This window comes from Chiloscyllium punctatum, chromosome 22, assembly GCF_047496795.1.
Source record: "Chiloscyllium punctatum isolate Juve2018m chromosome 22, sChiPun1.3, whole genome shotgun sequence".
Lineage (NCBI taxonomy): Eukaryota > Metazoa > Chordata > Chondrichthyes > Orectolobiformes > Hemiscylliidae > Chiloscyllium > Chiloscyllium punctatum.
In genome coordinates this window covers 44,739,533-44,763,343 of record NC_092760.1, presented here as the reverse complement: position 1 = coordinate 44,763,343, position 23,811 = coordinate 44,739,533, and the positions used below count along the sequence as shown (strand labels likewise).

General features: G+C 41.1%; 1 protein-coding gene across 4 annotated transcripts in view; it reads left to right on the top strand.

The window, feature by feature from the left end:
- saxo4 (stabilizer of axonemal microtubules 4) overlaps positions 1–23,811 on the top strand; it is a 183,919-nt gene that overhangs the window by 109,437 nt on the left and 50,671 nt on the right. For all 4 annotated transcript variants that reach the window (XM_072592192.1, XM_072592194.1, XM_072592195.1 and 1 more), the window contains 2 exons: positions 378–464; positions 12,112–12,297. In XM_072592192.1, the coding sequence (XP_072448293.1) occupies positions 378–464; positions 12,112–12,297 (273 nt within the window). The remainder of the gene's footprint in view (positions 1–377; positions 465–12,111; positions 12,298–23,811) is intronic.

Below are 23,811 nucleotides of genomic sequence, written 5' to 3'. Positions count from 1 at the left end.
TTATCTTTGCAAATTATATGTTGTCATAGAAATTGCATCTGCTGAAAATGTGTTGCTGGAAAAGCGCAGCAGGTCAGGCAGCATCCAAGGAACAGGAGAATCGACGTTTCGGGCATAAGCCCTGAAGAAGGGCTTATGCCCGAAACGTCGATTCTCCTGTTCCTTGGATGCTGCCTGACCTGCTGCGCTTTTCCAGCAACACATTTTCAGCTCTGATCTCCAGCATCTGCAGTCCTCACTTTCTCCCCATAGAAATTGCATCTCCCATTGTCACATACACAGTCCTAGTCAGCTGCCCTGTTGATTTTTTTCTCTCTTAGGATTAGAAATCTTTGATATGAAAATTTAAATTTAAAAAAATTGTGATTGATATGCAGGGAGATGAATTTTTGCCTGCCGTGGCAAATAAGGCTGACAGAAGCACTGGTTTCACTCATCGAGTTGGATTATCACTGGACACCGCAGTAAGTACTTTTTCCATCAAATGATGTAGAGTTATATTTCACAAATTGGTAGGCTAGCCTAGAGCAATCATATTTTCCTGATAGTATATCTTGTTGCAAACATTGTTTGGGCTGTACATGATGAATGAACAATTTTGACAAGATGCCAGATGGCGTTCCAGAAGACATCCAATAACTGCTATTGCCTTCAGGAAATTAAAGATTTAACTAAAGGAAAAGTGAGAGAAAGTGCAATGATATTCTGGGCTACAGAACTGTTAGACACAATAATGCATAGTTCAGTAGAATAAAGCTTACATGTTAGATTAGATTACTTACAGTGTGGAAACAGGCCCTTCGGCCCAACAAGTCCCCACCAACGTGCAACCCACCCATACATTTACCCTTTACCTGACACTACGGGCAATTTAGCATTCACCTGACCTGCACATCTTTCGGCTGTGGGAGGAAACCGGAACAAACCCATGCAGACACGGGGAGAATGTGCAAACTCCACACAGTCAGTCACCTGAGTTAGGAATTGAACCCAGGTCTCTAGCGCTGTGAGGCAGCAGTGTTAACCACTGTGCCACCGTGCTGCCCAAAGGTAGCATGTACCCTTTTGGGCCCTTTGAGTTATTCTGCTTCACAGCTGTTTTTCTCTTTGCTATTTAATTATGGAATAAATAAATAATAGTTAGGTGTTGGATGTACTGGCCAGAGCTGAAAATAAAGCTGTAATACTATCACTTTGGCTACCTGATACAAAATACCTTCCTGTTCTCCATATGCTTTCAGCACCATCCCCTTTTCACCTATTTTTAACCTGCCATTGTGCTTAAGGTTGCAGTTCAGTTGAGGCACTGCTGATTTTTTTTTTGGAGATCATCAACAGCACTGACTATGTGAATTGCAGCACCATACTTATATATCTGCAGCCTTACTACTTAATACAGCACTAATGAATACTGTACAATTTCATTAATAATTGAATAGGCTGCCAATAAGGAACAGTTCATATTTTCCAGGTCTTCAGATAGTTTTCAAACATGCATGCCTGGCTGCTGCTGTGTATTTAAATGAGTGATCAGATTCAAGGGTGTATGTTGTATTGATGCATACTCTTTGTGCTGGCTGCTGTTAGGTGTTGGATGGGTGGAAAGTCTGTGAAATCTACTTGGAGAAGCAGTTGACCATTCAACTTCACCAGTCAACTGCTGCTTTGTATTTCTGTACTGGGCAATGGCAGGGGTAGCAGTTAGCTAATGGCACTCTACCACCCATGCTTCATTAGACCTTTGGAAATTACATTAATAAGGTTGGCTTGCCCTTTGATAATTTCTGTAGATTGATGTCAACTGACAATGTGTAAATACGGCAGGTATAGGTTAGATTACATTACAGTGTGGAAACAGGCCCTTCAGCCCAACAAGTCCACACCGACCCGCCGAAGCGCAACCCATCCATACCCCCTACATTTACCCTTACCTAACACTACGGGCAATTTAGCATGGCCAATTCACCTTACCTGCACATCTTTGGACTGTGGGAGGAAACCGGAGCACCCGGAGGAAACCCACACGGACATGGGGAGAACATGCAAACTCCACACAGTCAGTCGCCTGAGGCAGGAATTGAACCCGGGTCTCTGGCGCTGTGCCATCATGCTGCCCACACTACTGTATCTAGACACAGGAAGGAACTTTCTGGGTTTCTTAGAGCTATATTTCATAGGACATTGGTTCAGAACATATTCTTAGGTTTTCTTTCCATACAATTATTCAGATGCATCAATTTTGTTTCTAATGCTGTGGTTCGATTTAACATTTTGTAATTATTGCCAAACACTACATTGAACTTTAAGTAAACCTATCTAATATAGCAATATTTTGTGATTACCCTCAAACAACTGAAGGATCTTTTATTGCCATGAGCAAGTGCACATTCAGTGAGGTGGGTCCAAATGACCTCCTAGGAACTAAAGGAGAGAGGTTTGTTCATGTAGTGCTGCTTCTCCTGTTGCCACTCTGTCTATACTGATTCCCTGGGGCCTGACCATGTTACAAGCCACTACCTACCTAGCCTCGGAAGCATTCTTCATTGATCCTGTTGAAGAATGCCACGCAGGCTTTATGTGAGGCATTCCATGGCATTGACTTCGCCAGAGAATTGATGCTTGAATTTCTTCCTTTCAAGATTGTAACCAACATCATGTTACTAGTACAAAACCAGCATGGAGATGACAGCATCTTGTAGCCAGGGTCTAGAGACAAAGGATGAAATGGCAGTACTGCTGAAGACTATCCCTGTCCCAAGAGTACAAACTATGGTAGAGGAGGTGAGCTCCAATTGTAATGGCCATCACATAAGCCTAAATTTCTGGACCTTGAGTTCAGGTATAGAGCATGAAAGACATGTGACTTCTTTCAATCAACAATGTACCATTTCATCAAGGAAAACTGATTCAAGAGTCAATTCAGTCAGGACAAATGAGCTAGTGGATTCTGCACTATGCTGGATTCTCCCAGTTTCAGAATTTCATAAACTGCATGTTTGACCATCGAGATTCCTGGCCAGCCAATAGCTTTATTAATCAGGAAGGATTTTATGTTCTCACTGTCCAACACATCTGTAACTGCTGCCAGTGCATGTTGTAGATGTGTGCTCCTTATCTTGAGGTAGCCTTGATGTCTACGTTCTCCAGAACTCTCAGATCCCATGGCTTTCACAACACCTTCCTATCCTACAGCCTCTCCCAATTGCAAGGGTAGATACTTGCCATCAAAGGATAGCCATTGAAGAATGACTGCTGACAGCTGTGAAGAGCCCATGATGCCATACCATGGGCCATACAGCAACCAGAGTGACCATTGAGCAGACCATGGATCTCTTCAACATGAGATTCAGGCACGGGAGGCTGATATCCTACTGTCTACAGAACCTGGTGTATCAGAGGGCAGAGGTGCTGGCTGCTGAATATATTCTGGAGTGTAAGTTATCATCAAGCAAGGAGGAAGGTGAGTGTGCTGCATAATCCTGATACTCATAAAGGATCACTTGGAGGAAACCAAGCTTCAGGTGCTAGGGAGGCTTGCTGTTATACTAATTTATTTCTCCTGACTTTAGCACTTAGCTATCTACCAAATAAAGATTCACTCTGCAAGCACGTACAGTGTTTGCTGTAAACCCCGAGTGCCTCCTTATAGCAACTGTAGCTTCTGTAATGTGCAAAGGAGAGTACTCTTGCCCTTTCGCCAGCTGTTTGGATGGTACGTGCCATCGTGCACTATTAGAGGATCATCAACATTGGATAAAGAACTTCATGAAGCAAATCGGACACTTATTACATTAATCAAAACAGACAAGTAGAGAATCACTGACTATCACACTGCTCAACTTTTGTATATACATGTGATTGCTTCTTCCTGTTTGCTGCCATCTGTAGTGGAGGCCGGCTGCCCTGTGACTTGTGGAGACCTTGCTGGCTGTTCTGTGGGTATCTGAACCTTGCCAGGTCCCTGAACCGATGCAGAAATCTCATCTATTATTGTAGCAATTTAAGGTGTTGGTATAACAGTTGGCTGGTGCTGAGGTGTCACTGTCTAAGCTGAGAGTGCACTGAGGAGATTCCCCAGAGCCAGAGGCAGCTGCTCTTCCTCATCTTGAAAACGACACCTTTGCTTCCCTGCTGACCTAAAAAGAAAAAGGACTTGGTAGAGACTCCTTGCTCCCTGTCCTCCTCTTGCTTTGTTATTGCTTCCATGAGGACAAGGCCATAGCATGCTGCTCTGCACACACCTCCAGCTATATGTGGCTGCCCAGGAGAATCACCATTCTCACCATGGAGGAGACCGAGTGCACAGACAAGAGGGAAACTGCAGCACCTCGTACTGGACCTATTGTATCTACCACTTCATGTATGGCTCCACAGGTACATCCTAAGTCTGGGACCCAGTCTGGCTGCTGAACATTCTATAGTGATGGAGAATGTGTCTGCACAAACCACCAAATGGAACACCAAGCTCAGAATGAATGCAAGTGGACTCAGTCAAAAAGATGACACTTTTTGTTTGATTGTGTGCTTAGGTGTTAAATTCTCTAGCACCAGTAAAGTTGCTCTGCTGATCAGAGTTGATATATCTACTGCACTTATTTTCTGTGTAGAATTGTGGTGGAAAGAAGTACAATAATGACTCACTGTGTGGTGAAGCTGTGCAACTGAAACCCAGCTCGACCCAAATCTATATAAAACATTCACCCTTTTTTAATTCATTCACAGGATATGAGTGTCCCTAACCAGGCTAGTTATTGGCCAGAGGGCAGTTAAACGTCAGCCACATTGTTGTGAGTCTGGAGTTACAGAGAGACCAGACTAAGTAAAGACAGAGGCTTCCTTCCCTAAAGGGCACTAGTGAACCATGTGGGTTTTTTTATCTGATAATTGACAATGATTTCACGGTCATCATGAGAGTCTTAATTCCAGATTCTATTGATTTCTAATTCTATCTGCTTTGGCAGAATTCAAATCCAGGGTCTCTGGATTAATGGGAAAGTGAGGACTGCAGATGCTGGAGATCAGGGCTGAAAATGTGTTGCTGGAAAAGTGCAGCAGGTCAGGCAGCATCCAAGGAGCAGGAGAATCGACGTTTCGGGCATGAGCCCTTCTTCAGGAGCCCTTATTCCTGAAGAAGGGCTCATGCCCGAAACGTCGATTCTCCTGCTCTCTGGATTAATGGTTTAGCTCCCATATCACTCAGCCATTGCCTCCATTCACTGGACATCTGGGTAACAATCTAGGTAATTTCTTAAGAAATTTTATCCTAATCACAGTCAGTTTCTAGAGAAAACCATGCAGATCACTTCTCTCGAATTTTGAATGGACCAAAATTCTTCATGTCCCTCTCTAGTACAGAAACTATAGAAAGCAGTTTTTGCACAGCTTCTTTATAACTCGCAACAAAGGCCATCAAAGCAGACTGACTAAAGCAAAGAATTTTACGTGTCATTATGCTACTGTTGTCTTTTCTTTAAATTGTACATGTACAGAAATTTGAGGAATGGATGATAGGGTCAATATTTTGATCCCAGGTGAGCTGCATGCTCTGAAAGCTTTTTTGGCCATATGAAATATGTTGGCATGACACTGTCGCACTGTTGGTGTACTCCCTGTGAAAGTTATATTCTCTCTTATTATAATTGGAGGTCACCAGCATTGTTCTTGCAAGTATTGTACTGATAGCCATCTTGCTTGGCTTGAGACAAAAATAACTGCAGGTGCTGGAATCCAAAGTGGACAGGCAGGAGGCTGGAACAACACAGCAAGCCAGGCAATATCAGGAGGTGGAGAAGTTAACATTTTGGGTGTAACCCTTCCTCAAGACTGGAGGGAGGTTTATACCCAAAATGTTGACTTCTTCACCCCCTGATGCTGCCTGGCTTGCTGCGTTCTTCCAGCCTCCTGCCTGTCTATCTTGCTTGCTTTTGCATCATTATATTTAGCTGGACTTTATGAAGCTCCATTGGATCTCACTCTCTATTTTTAAAGTTATCTGTGACTCCAGGATCATCCTGCAGAGCAAAGAAATCTTGGGCTTCTTTTCTTCATTGTCATGAAATAACATAGTCAAGAGTGTGGTGCTGGAAAAGCACAGCAGGTCAGGCAGCATCCGAGGAGCAGGAGAATCTACATTTCGGGCAAAAACCCTTCATCAGGAATTCCTGATGAAGGGCTTTTACCCAAATTGTCAATTCTCCTGCTCCTCAGGTGCTGCCTGACCTGCTGTGCTTTTCCAGCACCACACTCTCGACTCTGATCTCCAGCATCTGCAGTCCTCACTTTCACCTATGAAACACCACAGGGCTGTACAGGCACCTGGATGGCCACATGGGTATCAACTGTAAATCTTTGGACTTCTCCACTATGAAAAATTATAATGTCTCTTGTCTAGCTGCTGGTCTGCCACAGAGAGAATGATAAATGCCAGAAGCTGCATATAAATCTCTGTACTCTGCATTGATTAACGCTGCCGATGAAAAGAAGGTAGTTTACAAATGAACTTGACATTTAAAAGGCTGAATTGTGGTGAGCTTGGTAATATCATCCTTGTGCACATTAGTCTATATGTTTGCAGCAGATAGAGGATGCCTTCACAATTTGTTCCTCTGTTCGCTATTCAAAATTAATAAAGAAAGATAATAGTGAATTTATTCATTCCTGCTCTATCAGTGTTTCAGCACCAGGCGACATAGCTTGCCTGTTCTTAGCCACATCTGATACTCCATCCCTCTCTAAGTCTCTGTTACTCTTTCCCAATGCCCAATATAGCTGCATTGTGATATGGCCCTCTCAACATGATGTGTGGACTGTCTATCATGCACTGGACTTGGGGGAAGCCAGCTATGTTGCTGAAACCTACTGCTAGGGCTGCAGCACTGACCTCAGCAAAAAGGGCATCGTAATTGGTCAAAGTATATTTGTAGGTGGACAATTGTGAGATCCCACACTGGTGGCTCCTGGGAAAGATATGGTTGCATGGAAATTCAGCACTGCCACCACTTTGCCAGTCACCAGGATAGGATGGTCACTCATGCCTTCATGTTGCATAGTTTGGTGAGTATGTCCTGGTACACCCTGAGTCTGGAGAAAGACTACCCCTTGCTCATCTAGGGCAAATGCAATAGGGATGATACACTCTGAACTCCGGTAATTCCTGCACACCCTGAGGAGAACTTTAGCTGCAACCAGTTCATGTGGAGGTTGTTTGGCAGCTGTTGGAGGTTGCTGTTGGTGCTGAGCTTGGTGGCACATTGTTCATCCTCCGTTTCTCTGCATCTTCATTGTATCACAGCAGCAGCAATGGTAAACCCTGCTGGGGCTGGATCCATCAGTCAGGCATTCAATGGACCTGCGTGGAGAGCAAAAGAAACAGAACAGGTCTTTAGTAATGTGAGCAGTTAGTATTCATGTCACTCATAAATACATTTAGCATACACTTTCAGACAGTGGGACATTGTGCACTCTGACAGGAAGGTCATGAAATGCCTCTATGTGGTTCTTTGACATTGAAAATTATTCTAATGAATGGTTCATCTGTTATGTTGCAGTACAAGGTTGTAAATGCTGAATGAGTACTGAAATCTTGTCCTCCCAGCCCCACATCACCCAAGGAAGCTATCATTGTATCCAAGAATGTGTTGCATTGTACTGACAGTTCAAGGTCATAGGAAATCAGTTTGTGCCCCTCTGCAGCCTATTAGGTCTTGCATTAGCTTAGTGGTTTGTGGCTGGGGAGGGGTCCTGTGATTATGTATTTCACAGGAAAAACTATTTTTAATCTACTGTGACCAATTATGTGGTCAAGGATTCTTTTAATAATCATTTTTACTCCTCACAGTTGTGCACTGCAGACAATTCATATGCACAATGATATGATGACAAAACATTTCAGCCTGTACTCTACAAGTGCAATCATTGATACTATTGCCCCGTGAGAAGCCTCTTTGTCCATCATAAATGAAAGCTACATGTTGGGATAGAAAACAATCTGTTTTGGATGTCATTTTCCATTTGTTGCTTCCATTTTGGAGTTGAGGCAATGCAAGTCCATGCTTGGATTCTGAATGACAGGTTCAGCCTTGGTAATCAAGAGGTCCTCCCCTCAGACCTCATGTCCCTTTCTACCTGAAACTCCCTGTCTGGACTTATGACTGCAACTCTCATCCTTACCTCCTGACTCCTGTCCCTAAAATTTAGTCCTGTTCACCATCATGATGCACACTCCTCCACTGAAGCAACCCAAGTCCTCCAATACACTGTTGTTTCTCTTGCTTAAATGTCCAATTGCCCCCCACCTTCCCCATCCTTGTCCCCTGTGCAGTCCATGTTGTTTTTGCTAATGTCTAGCACTGTGTTACCCCATTTGCCTAGCCTAGCAATGTCACCTGGTAAGAACACCTTGACTCTTCATTCCGCTGAATCCCTGGACAGACCGTGGCCCACGCCTCTGACCAATTTGGACAGACAAACCCACTGATGACTGACCACATCCCAGACTGGTCTGTCTTCAGCTCTCCAACTGCAAATCCCTGACTGCTTGCGCTGGTGCCTGCAGGACTGACCGTGACCCACTCCTCAGAATGCAGCGGGACCAGCCTCCTGATCCTGACCACCCCACATGGATGGCTGATCGACTCCAACCCTTTGCACTGACCACAGACAGTACCTTCACAGAGAGCACTGAGACTGCCCAACTATCAGTAGCCCTTACTGACTTAAATAATGACAAGTCCCTGTCATCTTTAGGACGTGGTCATTGGTTGAAACAGATGTAGTGTGTTTGCTGCTGGTGTGTGCTGCAAGTGTGACATTGATGCAGCACAGTGCATTACAACAACATGTTCACCCTCTTGATTGATGACTGCTGACAGCCATGGCAGGTTATGTGGCTTTGTGACTGAGCTAAACAACAGAAGGACAGTGAACCTTACAGATGCAGCTGAGGGGGTAACATGCCAATAGAAAAGGCACGGTTGCTGTTAGCATTGAAGTAATCACAAAGTGAATGAGTGAGTGTTAAGAGAGTGGACAAGCAGCCCTGAGATGCACCTTGATCCACAATGTGAGCAGGTTTCCTATTGCTGCACACATAGGTGTTCTGGCAGCTGTATTGCAATGAAAGATGCCTGTGTACTCAAAACTGTAGCATTGAAGTACAACAGCATGCTGTAGATGGATCAGAGATGTGCCACAATGCTGAAGCTAATACATGCCGGATGCCAATGTCTGTGTCTGTGTCTGCTGGCCATTGAGTGTGCCCAAAGATGTTGGTGCCAGGTGTCCAAGATGGAGCTCTGGAGGAGCAAACAGTGAGATGGTGTCCCCAGGTACCCGCTCTGACTTTTATTTTGGGAATTCTCAGTATTTAGTTTCTAGCTGGTGAATGGGAAGTTGGCCTGAATATGAATGAGGTGAGTTTATATAGTATTGAGGGGTGATAATGAGGTATATTCCATGTTAGTACTCCTCTTGCCTCTCACAATAGATAGGATAGTGAAGAAGGCATTTGGTATGCTTTCCTTCTTGGTTCAGAGTATTGAGTACAGGAGTTGGGAGGTCATGTTGCGGATGTAAAGGACATTGGTTAGACCACTGTTGGAATATTACGTGAATTTATAGAGGTTTACAAAATTATGAGGGGCATGGATATGGTAAATCAGCAAAGTCTTTTCCCTGGGGTCGAGGAGTCCAGAACTAGAGGGCATAGGTTTAGGGTGAGAGGGGAAAGATATAAAAGAGACCTAAGCGGCAACTTTTTCACACAGAGGGTGGTACGTGTATCGAATGAGCTGCCAGAGGAAGTGGTGGAGGCTGGTACAATTGCAACATTTAAGAGGCATTTGGATGGGTATATGAATACAAAGGGTTTAGAGGGATATGGGCCGGGTGCTGGCAGGTGGGACTAGATCGGGTTGGGATGTCTGGTCGGCATGATCGGGTTGGACCGAAGTGAGCGGGTACCTGGGGACACCATCTCACTGTTTGCTCCTGTACATCTCTACGACTCTATGACTCTAAATGAGAATCTCATCCCTTCATCGAACTTTGGCTAGAAAATGGGACTTTGGGATCTGAGGAATATCCTTATGGGTCATCCCACCCTATTTGCCCAAATTTCTCACATTTTTCAGACAATGCAAAGCTTCTGTGAATGCTTTGATGATCACCAAACATCTCAAAATGATTTTCCAGCCCCTGAAGAAGTTTTGAAGTGTACTCGCTGCTTATGTCAGAAATGGAGAAACCATCTCCCACAATGCAATGTGACAGGTAATCTGTTTCTGTGATATTTACTGAGGGATAAATATTGGCCAAGACACTACTCCATGCATTTATTTGAAAAAGTGCCATGGAATGTTTTCGGCTCCAGCAGAGTTACTACTAGGGAGAATACTTTGCTCTGGGTTAAATCTGATTCTTTCTGGTGGGAGGATGAAAAAGCATCAGGAACATCAATGCCAGACACAAGACTCCACTAAGCGAGAGAGGCAGTTCACATCAAGGGACAAAGTTTGGTATTGGAACCACAAGACTGGTCCTGCATGGGTAAGAGGTATGATCAACATGAGGTCAGGTCTAGTGATGTACAAAGTTCAGGTAGGTGCAATGGACCTGAACAAACTCGTGGACCATAGGAAAGCTGCAAATTCGCAAACAGGGTGGAAGCAACATGTGCCCAGCTTTTTGGAACATTGGGAAAGGCTGCCAGAACCCGTGTGTTTTCCCTCTCCATCAAGTGTTGAAGAGACCTCGGAATCTGAGATGGACACGGCAGATGTCACTGCCTTGACACCTTTGCTGCCTGAAGAAGAGAATGAATTTCTTCCCAGAAGCTCTGGGCACAAGAGGTGAGTGACTGTGCATTACATGCTGCCCATATCAGAGGGAGAGTTGGAGGAACCAGACCGAGTGTTGGAATGCCTCAGGAAGAGCTTTAAGGGAAAGAACTGGTCTATGTCCTCAGACTCAAAAGGGGAGGGATGTAGTGATAGTGACAAGGTCAGCCAGGCTGACTCTATAGAATGTGACTCCCATGATTTGGGCTGAAATCTGGTCCAATCAGGGAGCTCTGGCTTACAGATAAAAGCAGGAGCATCAGACATCCTGTTGACTGTGAGAGCTGGCTCTGAGGGAGCTGGATTCGGTGTCAAGGACTTACCACATGTAAGTGAAGGGTGACTTGATGACAGGATACCAACTTTGTGGAATTATTTCAGACACCATTAAACAAGGATCACCAGATTAAATTTAGGGTCGGCTCTAACTAGGATCAGCCAATATGTAGTAATTGTTGTCTGAGATGTTGGTTCTGAGGAGGATAATGTTCCATTATGTTGGCTCCACCCGTTGTACTGATGTCATAGTCTGTGGGTGGAGAAAGAGTTTTATTCAAACTTTTGGAGGGAGCAGATGCATCTGTACCAGCTCCCTAAAATCCTAGTATTTATGCCTAACCAAATATAGGTGTATTTGGTTAGCTCTTCTTGTAGACACTTTACAGTGGTGTATTCTCACTAACCATTGTATAAGGCCAAGTCTAAACAAAGACAATGGAGAATTGGTATTACCTCAAATAATCCTTTCTAGTACACCACAAGCAACAAGGTGTCATCTGCAAAATACCAGTGACAATGTTATCATTGCCCCATTGTTTCAGGTTTTGAGAAGGAGGAAAAACATTTACATTGCTGCAGCAACTCTTCAAAGTAAGTGCTTGTATGCAAATGTCAGCCAAGTACAGGATCAGTGTTGGAGCCAAATGCCCTGCTAACACCCTTTTCTGGAACTTGCGCAGGAACAATATTGTTTCAGGAGGGAAGGAAATAAAATAGTTTCATTGTTAAGAAGTAAGGCAACATTGCAGTGTGTGGACATAAAAAATACTCATTTAAATATTTGGAAAAGTGCATTTTCCTGACTGCAAATTTAGTTACCAGTATAAACTTTTCTGGCATTCATAAATTGTTTGGTAACCACAAAGATTTGCATGTTTCTGGTTTGTAACTGATACATTAACAGCATGACAGCAAGCCTGGTAAATATACCATAATTGTTACTAGTATTTGAGTGTCCAGTAACTTCATGTTAATATTGTCCACTTCTTTATCATAGCTGCCAACTGGGCTACAGAACCTTCCCACGGCTAAGGTAGAAAAGCTAAAGAAGGAAGATCCAGTTGAGTACCTTAACAGAAGCCATCTTGATGAACCTAGCAGCATCAACTCCCTGACCTACACCTATCCAGAACATAGACCATTAAAAACAGAACTGCTGGGCAATGTTAGTGTTGGTGCTCAGGTAAGGAAACTTGTTTCTTCTTTTGTGTCAATCTTGGATTTATGTACTGTGGCATCTTTTTCTGTATCTTAAGCTTAGACTAATTGACAGTTACTAATTTCATCAAACACACAGATTCCAGATGTAGTCATGAAAGGATTACATGATTGATTTTATTTTTGGTAGTGGTTAAAAGAGGAAGATTGACTAGGATTATAGAATAATTGCATAGTCTGTTTAATATACATTTGAACTGAGACACCAGGCATGAATTTCAAATCTCCTGGAAAGGTATATTCTGTCAGTAGTGTATTTACATGCTGCATTAAGTTCAACTTTAAAGTCCTAGAATGGAGTTGAATTTACAGCCTTGAGTGCAATCAAACTAAGTTGACATTCTTAACTGATTGAGGGGCTTTACTTATATTTGAGGTGGCTATTTCGTAACAGGTCTTTCTAGTACACTTAATGGTAAGGTTCTCAGGAGGGTTGTTGTGCAAAGAGACATCGGAGACAAGAGACATGTTTAGCCTGTCCCAGGATGGATGTGTTGTTCCAGTCGAAGTGGTGTCCTTCTTCATCTGGTATGTAAGGATACTGGTGGGTCATGTCTTTTGGTGGCTATTTGGTGCCACTTTGACTGGGACAGCACATCCATCCTAGGACAGGCTGAACAAAGACATGCACAGGAATTCCGAGAGGCCTTGCATTCAAACCGGAACTCCATCAATGAACGCATCGATTTGGACCCCATTTACCAACTTCTGAGAAAAAGAACTGGAAATGATATCACCCACCTTAACAGACCAAGACACATAAATAGAAAGTGGGCTATACCACCAGTGTTTGACCAGAGGCTCACTGACGATGTTATCTAGCATGGTCACGAAATGTCTGAGAACAAACCTACAAGCTCAGTGAGCAAACTTACAAGCTGAACCTCAATCTGAGCTATAAATCTTCTCAAAAATGACAAACCAAAGGGTGTGTTTCTGTGCTGTACATCTGACTCTATGACTCCAGTCATCATTCTCTAGTCTTCAATTCAGACATTTCAACTATTCAACTGAACGGTCAATATTCATGGTTCAGAACTCCACAACCTTGCCAACTAAATACAGAGGATCCTCGATTTTCTGAACGAGATGGATGGGCACTATTTTGTTTGGATAATTGATTATTCAGATAATTGATTTTACCTTAATCAAGGGAAGCCGTACTCATCTAACGCTGAGCTCTACTGGAAAATTGATTTAAATCTATCATTTTAATGTATTGAGTGCAAAAGGACACAGGTTTGACATGATGAACAGAACAAAGCAATGATAACACGAAAAAACATTTTAAAAATGTAGCAGTAGTTAGCATTTGGCAAGGAGTGGTGAAGATAGCATTACCTGTAAACAAGGTCCCAAATAGCTTCTATGATCGCAAGAGCATTTATCAGAGCAGTGCTTTTACTTTCTTGGCCTTTTTTTTTCATGAACGGCCCAGTAAAGTGACAGGAATATTGTAAAACACTTACTTTTGCAAAGGGCTGTGTAACACCCCTTATCTAAAAATATCCAGTCGCTGATGTTTGAGCTGCTTGTATTTCTTTGTTTTTGCCAGTATTTCACATGTTCTTCAGTACAGGTAAGTCAAATGTACTTACCTCTTTCATGTACAGTTTTTGCAGGACCTTGAAATCTTTGGATAATCTGAAATTTGAATAATCGATACTCAGATAATCAAGGTTCCTCTGTACATGGAAACACACTTCGCAGCATAACAATTAGCCATTGAGGGAAGCCATAAATGTGCTGCACAGAATACATTATCCTATCTGCTTTTGTTTCTGACTCTGTCCACATCATGTTGAGAGAAAGTCTGTTTCCACTATTTTCTGGGTTAGTATTATTTTTTTCATGTCTGAGCCACTATAATTGTAGTTTACTGGTGTTTTAATTTGGCTTCCGGTCTTCACCTTTAGGCAAACTTTTTTTGCTTCCGTGTTCTATCCTCTGGCTCTGGCTAGTTGACAGAGGATAGAACTGCATCTATTCTTTACACACATGGTTTTATTTTCAGAATTAAATATTAGACCTCCAAACCCATATTAAGTCAAAACGTATGCTGTAGTCTTAAACAATAGTCTTAAATATAAACAAGTCCGACTGCAGAGTACTGATGGGAAAGCTAGCTAGACTTGATGGGGTTAAAAAAATGTCAAAGGTCATAGAGCCATGCAGTACAGACACGGTTCTTTGGCCCATTGAGAATAGGGATAAATAAATAGTGGATAACATTGAAAGAAACTATTCAAAGTTTTCAAAAAATATTACATTAAAAATGTAAGTCTATTGAAAAACAAAATAGCAAGAATGATCCACCTTTGGCTCATTCAGAAAGTTAAGGATAGTATTAGAAATCATTTATGTGGCAGAAGTAGCAATAAGCCCAAAGTTTGGACGTGTTTTAGAATTTAGCAACAAGCCAACATAGCTGATAAAAGGGAGGAAAAATAGAATGAGGATACTCAGATAGTAGATTGTAAAACCTTTTCCCAAGTATATTAGAAGGAAGAATTGTTTGCATTTAATGTTGATCTATTAGAGGCCGAGCCATGAGAGGTTATCACAGGAGATCAAAAAAATTACAGAGAAATTGAACAAAACTGTTGTCTATCTTCACTGTAGAAGACATAAATTGCATTGCAGAAATAAATGACAATTAAGGAGCTAATAAGAGTGAGGAGCTTAAGGAAATTACTATCAGCAGAGAAAACATCTGAGAAAGTTTCAGGGAATTAAACACTGGGAAATCTCTAGGACCTGATGGCCTACATTCTAAGGTTCTAAAAGACTTATGGCAGATAAAGTGGTTATGCTGGCTATGACTTTCTAAATTACCCAGATTCTAAAATGATCTTAGTGGTTTGGAAGCTTGCAAATGCGACAGCATTAACCAAAGGAGGAGGGAGAGAGAAAACAGGGAGCTTCAGTTCAATTAGTCTGACAGACTTCTGGAAACTATTGGACGATGTTATGAAGGACGTTGTAACAATGTGCTTAGAAACTCATAGCATGAGCAAAATCAATATAGGCTTTTAACAAAAAGAAATAGTGTTTGATAATTCTGTTTGAGTTATTGAGAATGTAGCTAGTAGGAAAAAAGAAGAGCCAGTGGATGGAGCATTCTTGGATTTTCAAATGGCATTTGAAAGGTCCACAAATTCACAAGATAAGAATTACAGATACTCCACCAGCATGGATGTTCATATATGTTTGTGTATGTAGACAGAGGATTGCTTAGTGAGCATGAAGCAAAGAATAAGGATAAATGGGACATTTTCACATTGGCAGGCTGTGAATAGTGGAATGCTGGACAGATTTGTACTACAGCCTCAGTGATTTAAAATCTACATTTATGGCTTAGATTAAACGACCAACAGTAATGTATGCAAGTTTGCTGGTGATACAAAACTGGGTCAGAATGTAAGCTGTGAGGAAGATAGAAAGATGCTACAAAGAGGTACAGACAGATGAAGTGTGTGGGCAACAAGGTGGCAGATGAAGTATGATGCTGGGACATGAGGTTTTCACAATCATAATAAAAGTAGACAAGTAAATGATTTTTTAAAAAGGCATGAAAAATGTTTATAGAACTTGGTTAGTATTGTACAGGAACATAAAATTTGACATGAAGGTATGGCTCGCAATTAAGACAAATGGCGTGTGATTTTATTTTTGCAAGGGAATTGGAATATGAGAATAAGGAACTTGTGCTAAATTATGCAGGAAGCTAGTGAGACTACTGTATCTTCTACACTGTACAAAGTTAAAAGTCACACAGCACCAGGTCATAGTCCAACATGTTTATTTGGAAGCACTAGCTTTTGGAGCACTGCTCCTTCATCAGGTGATTGTGGAGAATAAAGCTAGTAGTCCCAAATAAACCTGTTGGAATATAACCTGTGGATACATAGACCAAGTGGTCTCCACCTGTGCTGTAAATCTCTATGAATCTATGTTAACTTTGACTTCCCCTTGAACAAACCTGCTTGAGAGTCATTTTAACTTTTTTAACTAAATTTTTAACTTTGTACACTCGAGTTCAATACCGGCATCTCCAAATCATTCTATACTGTATGCAGTTTTGGTCTCCAGAGATCAAGAAAGATATAATTGCATCAGTGGTGGTATATCAAATATTCATAAAATTGCTTCTAGGGCTGTGAGTATTGTCCTATGATGATAAACTGAAGAATTTCAGCCTCTATCCCCTGGAGTTTAAAAAGAATGAAAGGTAATGTTTATAATTCTGAAGGGTAGGGTAGATACTGAGGTTCTGGAGCACAGGGCACAGCCTTAAGATAAGGTGTTGATCATTTATGATTGAGCTGAAGAGAAATTTATTCACTGAAGTTTTTTTGTGAACATTTGGAATTCTCTGTGCCAAAGGGTTGCAGGGGAATTCATTGCTGAATATATTCAAGGCTGAGAGACGTAGGTTTTCAGTCTTAGAGGATCCCAATGGAAACTGTGGTTAAAAGAAGGATCAGCTGTAATCTTTTTGAATGGTAGAACAAATTCAACTGGATTTATGCTCTATTCCTGCTCCTATTTCTTATATTGTTAATCCAACAAGTGTAGGTTTTGCCTGTGTCAATTTTATATTAAGATAAATCCCACTACCTGCATCAAGCATAGCAACATTAATGCAACTAATATTTCAATAATGGTCTATTGACTTACCATTTTGAATTTTACTACTTATGTTCCCAACATTTCTACAATTACATCTGATAATTGATCAACTACTTTTCACTTTCACTGGTTAAAATTCAGCTGTTGCATGTTGCAGCAAATTTAATTTAATATATCTGATATCACTTTATCCACCATAAATTGGCTCCTGCTTCCTTTATCCCTGGAAGCTGTATCTGATTCTATTTCCTTACTCATTCTGACTGAGAAATTCGACTTCTGCCTGGAACAAGTTGGACCTGATTGAAATGGCATTGGCAAGGTTGACACTCCAGTTGCGCTATATTAAGAATTGAAATGACTCTTAAGCAGGTTTATTCAAGGGGAAGTCAAAGTTAACATAGATTCATAGAGATTTACAGCACAGGTGGAGACCACTTGGTCTATGTATCCACAGACAAGTAGCCCTTCAGTCCAATCCCTCTTTCCAACTATTGCTCGAAGTTGTGGTTAAATTATGGCAGTTCAAGCAAATATCCAAGCATGCTTATCAGCATTTTGAGGGTTTCTACCTCTACCATCCTCTTGGGCAGTGGGTTCCAGAATCCCACTATCGTCTAGCTGAAGACAATTCACCTCTAAACCTCCTATGTCTCACCTTAAATCTATGTTTTGGACACTCAAGATATGAATACAGCCTTCCTATCTATTCTAACTAGATGTCTCATTTTACACACATAATTAGCTCTCCCATCAGCCTTCTCTGTTCCAAAGTAAACAACCCTGACCTATCTAATCTTTCCTTGTAATTGTAGTTCTCCAGCTTAGGCAAAATCTTGTAAATTTTCTTCTCTCGTGCACTCTCATCCGTTCTATAATGTGGACTCAAGCACTGCCTGCAGTACACCAGCTGTGACTTATTTTGCACTTTATTCAGATCCAGTATAATTCCCCAGCTCTTAGGTTGTATGCTTCAACAATAAGTACACGACCACTTCATTCACCTGTCTAGCCATCTTCAAATATCTGTAGCATTCCGTGCCATTCTGTTCTTCTACGTCATTAAGTACTTACAACTTCATTACTCCTTAATCTTATTAACCTTCACTAAATGCGATTCATAGCTCCTTGAAAGTGGAGTCGCAGGTAGATAGAATAGTGAAGAAGGCATTCAGTATGCTTTCTTTTATTGGTCAGAGTATTGAGTACAGGAGTTGGGAGGTCATGTTGCGACTGTACAGGACATTGGTTAGGCCACTGTTGGAATATTGCGTGCAATTCTGGTCTCCTTCCTATCGGAAAGATGTTGTGAAACTTGAAAGGGTTCAGAAATGATTTCCAAGGATGTTGTCAGGGTTGGAGGATTTGAGCTATAAGGAGAGGCTGAACAGGCTGGGGCTGTTTTCCCTAGAGCATCGGAGGCTGAGGGGTAACCTTATAGAGATTTACAAAATTATGAGGGGCATGGATAGGATAAATAGGCAAAGTCTTTTCCCTGGGGTCGGGGAGTCCAGAACTAGAGGGCATAGGTTTAGAATGAGAGGGAAAAGATATAAAAGAGACCTAAGGGGCAACTTTTTTACACAGAGGGTGGTACGTGTATGGAATGAGCTACCAGAGGAAGTGGTGGAGGCTGGTACAATTGCAACATTTAAGAGCATTTGGATGGATATATGAATAGAAAGGGTTTGGAGGGATATGGGCTGGGTGCTGGCAGGTGGGACTAGATTGGGTTGGGATATCTGGTCAGCATGGACGGGTTGGACCGAAGGGTCTATTTCCATGTTGTACATCTCTATGACTCCATGACTCTATAAATGCATTAAATCATATTTTCCCAGAATGAATTCCATTTGCCACTCTTATGCTTACATGACTAGTCCATTACTGGTTTCCTGGAGTCTATAGCTTTGTTATTCGCTGATAATCAGCAAGGCTTGAAATATACTTTTATCGGGCTGCACTTCGAATTTGTCAGGGGATACTTTTTGATTTTAGTGGGTGATGTTTTGTTTGCACACTCGTTTTACAGTTCCATTAACTCCTACATTAGGTGATTGCATACTATAACAATACTATCTGATTTTGTGTTGGGATTTGTACTCAGACAGAAGCAGAATTAGAGGAATTTGTTAATATCCTCAATAATCATTACCATTTCCTGAAAATTAAAGCCACAACACACAAGGTAATGTGGACACAACCGTACCTAGGTACAAGACCAGCTAAATTTCATAAGTCCTTTTTTTAAAAAAGAAAATGGGCACACTTCTATACATAAAAAGCCATCCTTATAAGCATGCTTTTTGCAGACTGGTGAGATCAGAGCTAAACTATTGCATCTTTGTTTCTAACACAACCACTACACCGTTATTCATTCATAATGTGTAAGTTGTGATAACATATAAATGTGAATCTTGGTGAAACAAAAGCATTCAGTATTAAATTACTCAAATCACTCAGTCTTCATTTCAACAACATCCATTAAAGGCATCCCCCTTAAGTAGTTCCTAAATTTCTGCCACTTTAAATTAGACTCCATGCTCATTTGCAAGGAATTCATTATCTCAACTTGCCTCATTCTAAGAAAGCTAATTATTTCCTAAGTTGAAAAGTTTAAACTGTTTTCTCCACATTGCAGACTCTCTCCCCATTTTGTCAGATTATTCCTGCCCATCATTTGCAGACCCCCTCCCCTGTTTGCATCCGTCTTTTTGAAATCCGTCTCCCTCATGCCCTTTAACAGTCTTACCCCCTGTTACAGCCACTCATCCTTCCCTTGGCAGTTTCTCTTTCTCTCTTGGCAGCCCACTCCAATTTGACCTACGACCCTGATATACATATTTATTTAGCCTATCTCTGTCTCAGACTGCTTATTTACAGGCCTAGCTAAATAAGTTAAAGGAGCTCACCAAATTTCGACTGCTTTCAGGTCAAAGTGATGGATAATGAGCTACATTTCTCAACTGCAAGTTTAAAAACCACTTTTATTGTTCTCATTTATACTATCTGCTAACCTATTTCATATTCCCTTTTCACCTTCCTAATCTCTGTCTCCACTTTACAACTAGATCTTCCATATTCTCATAATTATATTTACTATTTTTAGCTTAACATTATCCTGCCCATCCTTTTTTTAGTTTTAGTTTTTTTGAGTTGTCAGTTCTTTATTTATCCAAGGAGCTCTATTCTGTGAAGGGTTCTCAATTTTATTCAAGAAATGTATTTATTCTTTCACTCTATTAATTTCATAGAGTTATAGTGATGTACAGTGTGGAAACGGACCCTTCGGTCCAACTCATCCATGCCAACCAGATGTCCTAACCCAATCTAGTCCCATCGCCAACTCTTGGCCCATATTCCTCTAAACCTTCCTATTCATATAGCCACCACATGTCTTTTAAGTGTTGTAATTGTATCAGCCTCCACAACATCCTCTGGCAGCTCATTCCTTACATGCACCACCCTCTGTGAGAAAGTTCCCCCTTAGGTCCCTTTTAAATTTTTCCCCTCGAACCCTAAATCTATGTCCTCTTGTTCTGGACATTCCCACGCCAGGGAAAATACCATGTCTATTTACCCTATCCATGCCCCTCATAATTTTATAAACCTCTATAAGGTCACCCTTCAGCCTGCAATGCTCCAGGGAAAACAGCCCCATCCTCTTCAGCCTCTCCCTATAGCTCAAATCCTTCAACCCTTGCAACATCCTTGTAAATCTTTTCTTAACCCTTTCAAGTTTCACAACATCCTTCCAAGAGGAGGGAGACCAAAATTACGCACAATATTCCAAAAGTACCTAACCAACGTCCTGTACAACTGCAACATGACCTCCCAACTCCTATATTCAAAGCTCTATCTAATAAAGGAAAGCATATCAAATGCTTTCTTCACTATCCTATCTACCTGTGACTCTACTTCCAAGGAACCATGCCCCTGCACTCCAAGGTCTTTTGAGGATTTATCACTACTGATTTATTAATGTTTGCTACCTTATCACCCTACTTAATTTTGGCTGGATCACCTTTTAATTAGCTTTTCTTTCCTGTGTATGGTCTAGTTCTGTTAAATTGACCACTCAATATCCACTGTTTGAGGTCTACTTTACGACTTATGTGGAAATTCGAGGATGAAACTCTATTGCTATATAACAAAGAGTGAGATTGTTGAAACAATGGTCCTCTGGAACTGCATCCTGTTTGAGATTTCAATTGTTGGATTCTTTGTTTTTAATCTGGGATGGGTGAACTGAACCTTGGACTGAAGTATAGGAGGGTCAAATTTGTTAATGGCAAAATAGTTAGCCTGGCCTTTAATTCTGGACCAGACCAAACTTTCTCAAAATATATTAATAAGATAGTCTAGATCCTAACTTTTTCTTATTTTAAAGATAAGTGTAAGATGTTGCATTTTAGATGCAATTCAATTGATTGAACTACTCAACATTAAACAAAACACATTTTAGTTTTACATTATAGTTAAAATGCAGACAAAATAAAAATTAAAAAACTGGCTTAACTGTAACTCTATCAAAATCCTTAACACAATAATATATATATTAACACTACTAATTAACTATTCTAATATTGTAACAACCCATAAATATACCCTTGGCAAAAGCAAATTCGGGAAAGTGGATGGTCTCACATGTAATTCTGACAGCAGGAAGACAACACCAGCTTTTAGTTTTAATGAAGAGAGGAATAAGAGCTTCACATCCGGCCTCAAGACTCTAGCAACTACAGAAAGTTAAAACTACAAATCCTGGTTCTGTGGGATCTTGACCCCACCCATTCAGGCTGCTTTTATTGTTCCCACATTTTAAAATAAAAACCCAAAGCCTGACAAGCTGTTTACTCTATTGGCTCTGAGCAGGCTGCTCAGTCCCTCTGTCTGAGACTTCCTTCATTTAAGAAAAAGGATAAAATAGACCTCGTAAAGCCGTAGTATTGCAACACTTTTCACTGCCCTGCTTGGGCTATTAATCTCCAGAGCTTCTTGTTCTATCTGTATGTATCTTATGGTAATGGTCTTTCTTCTCATACACATTATATGCTGTTTTGTTCTTTAGCAAGAGATGGGGAAGGAAGGATTGAAGTCTGTGGAATGGTAAATGATGTTAGATTTGTGGTCCTTACATGACAGTAAACCATGAAGACCAATAAAGGATCAACCAAATTGTGTATCTCACTCCAACAGGTTGTGAATTGTTTGTAGAGATTGTCATTATTAAAATCTATCCTGGCATGTTTTTAGTGCCATGTTTGCCATCCAAACTCCAGGAGTTAGTGTTAAAGACAGTAACACTCAGGATTTAAAGCTACTAAACACTTGACTGATCATTCAAATACAAAATGATTTATTTCCAGAAAAAGAAGTTTTATTATTATGAATAATGTGACACGTGATGTGGGAAGAGTAGCTTCAACAAAATTGAAGTGCAACCTTTAAAAAAGACAGTTCTGGCTGAACAATACAACAATAGATAAGAGGACAAGCAGTCAGTATGGATCAATATTTGTCTCTCTCACTTGATTCTTGTCCGACTTTACTGGAGTCATTCACTTGACTCCCATCCATTATGGCTGCAGATGTCATTAATTGTTTTCCAATACTTCTCAGGAATGTCTACCACAATTGCATCTGGCACACAATTGGCAAATACAGCCAAACAAGTCAAGTCAGTGGCATACAGGCGCAGGATAAAATACTAAAATTTCACTCAGATCTCGGTCTTCTTGAGGAAACTGACATCAGGAGACATAGACTGCTGGGTAGGCATGGCAGAAAACCTGCCAATTATGGTACATCAGCATCTGATGAAGAAGAATAGAGAGAAAACTATATGTATGTGAAACATGATAATAAGAAGGAAGAGGAGGAGATGGTGAAGATGAGAATGGAAAGAAATAAACAGAGACTCAAGCTCGTTTATGTTTGCCTTTAAATGCCTTAGTGCTACCCTTACCTCATATCAACTTGAAGCCATCTTTTGCTGTTACTTGAGCCACTTGCAGCATAATCATTACTTGCGGGAGTACAAAGTAAACTTTGGTCACTCAAACATTCTATCGTCCTTCATTTCATCCTTGGAAAAATAAGCAAGTGTCACATTCTGTGGATCATGAGAAGATGTGACAAATCTGGTGTTGAAATGTAGAATCTGTTGTCCCATCCAACCTACTTATTGAATGAGTGGAAGGCCTTGGTATCGATAGTTGAGGGATACTGTGCGGAAGCTCACAAAGCAATGTGAACCTTGGGAATGGAAACAACTTTGTAAAACTGGATGGCCTTTTTCCTTTGTAGTCCTGCTGTGAAATGGAAGGTACAAATTTGTGCAGATGTATTTTAGTCATTTCGTTAGTGCAGCAGCCTGGCTAATGACATAGAGTTTGCCCATAGATGTTGGAAGTGAGATGGTTCTATGAGAGCTGAGTGTAATGATTACCTTTCAGTCAAAGAGAATACAGTGCAGTTAGATTTTGGATGCATGTCCAAAGGAAAAATGCAACAGAGATATTCCAGTGCATTTTTTTTAAGAGAGTTGCAATCAATTTGTATGTGTTCCTTTAGGAAAGCCTAGATATGACCAATGCTGCCTCTATGTATGAGTAAAATGTAATATCTGCTTGACTGCTTCAGGCTGAATTTTACCAGAAATTGGCTGTCCATTTTGATGAATTTCATGCAGGATTTCTCTTTACAAGTCTTGGTGAGTTTTCCCATGCTACTGTCTGTGAATGACCTCTTTAGCTATGTAGCATGCCAGTACAGGCCATTGCTCACGCTAACTTGCCCCTCAGCAGTGATGGGACTTATTGCTGGGACCACCCTGGATCATTGG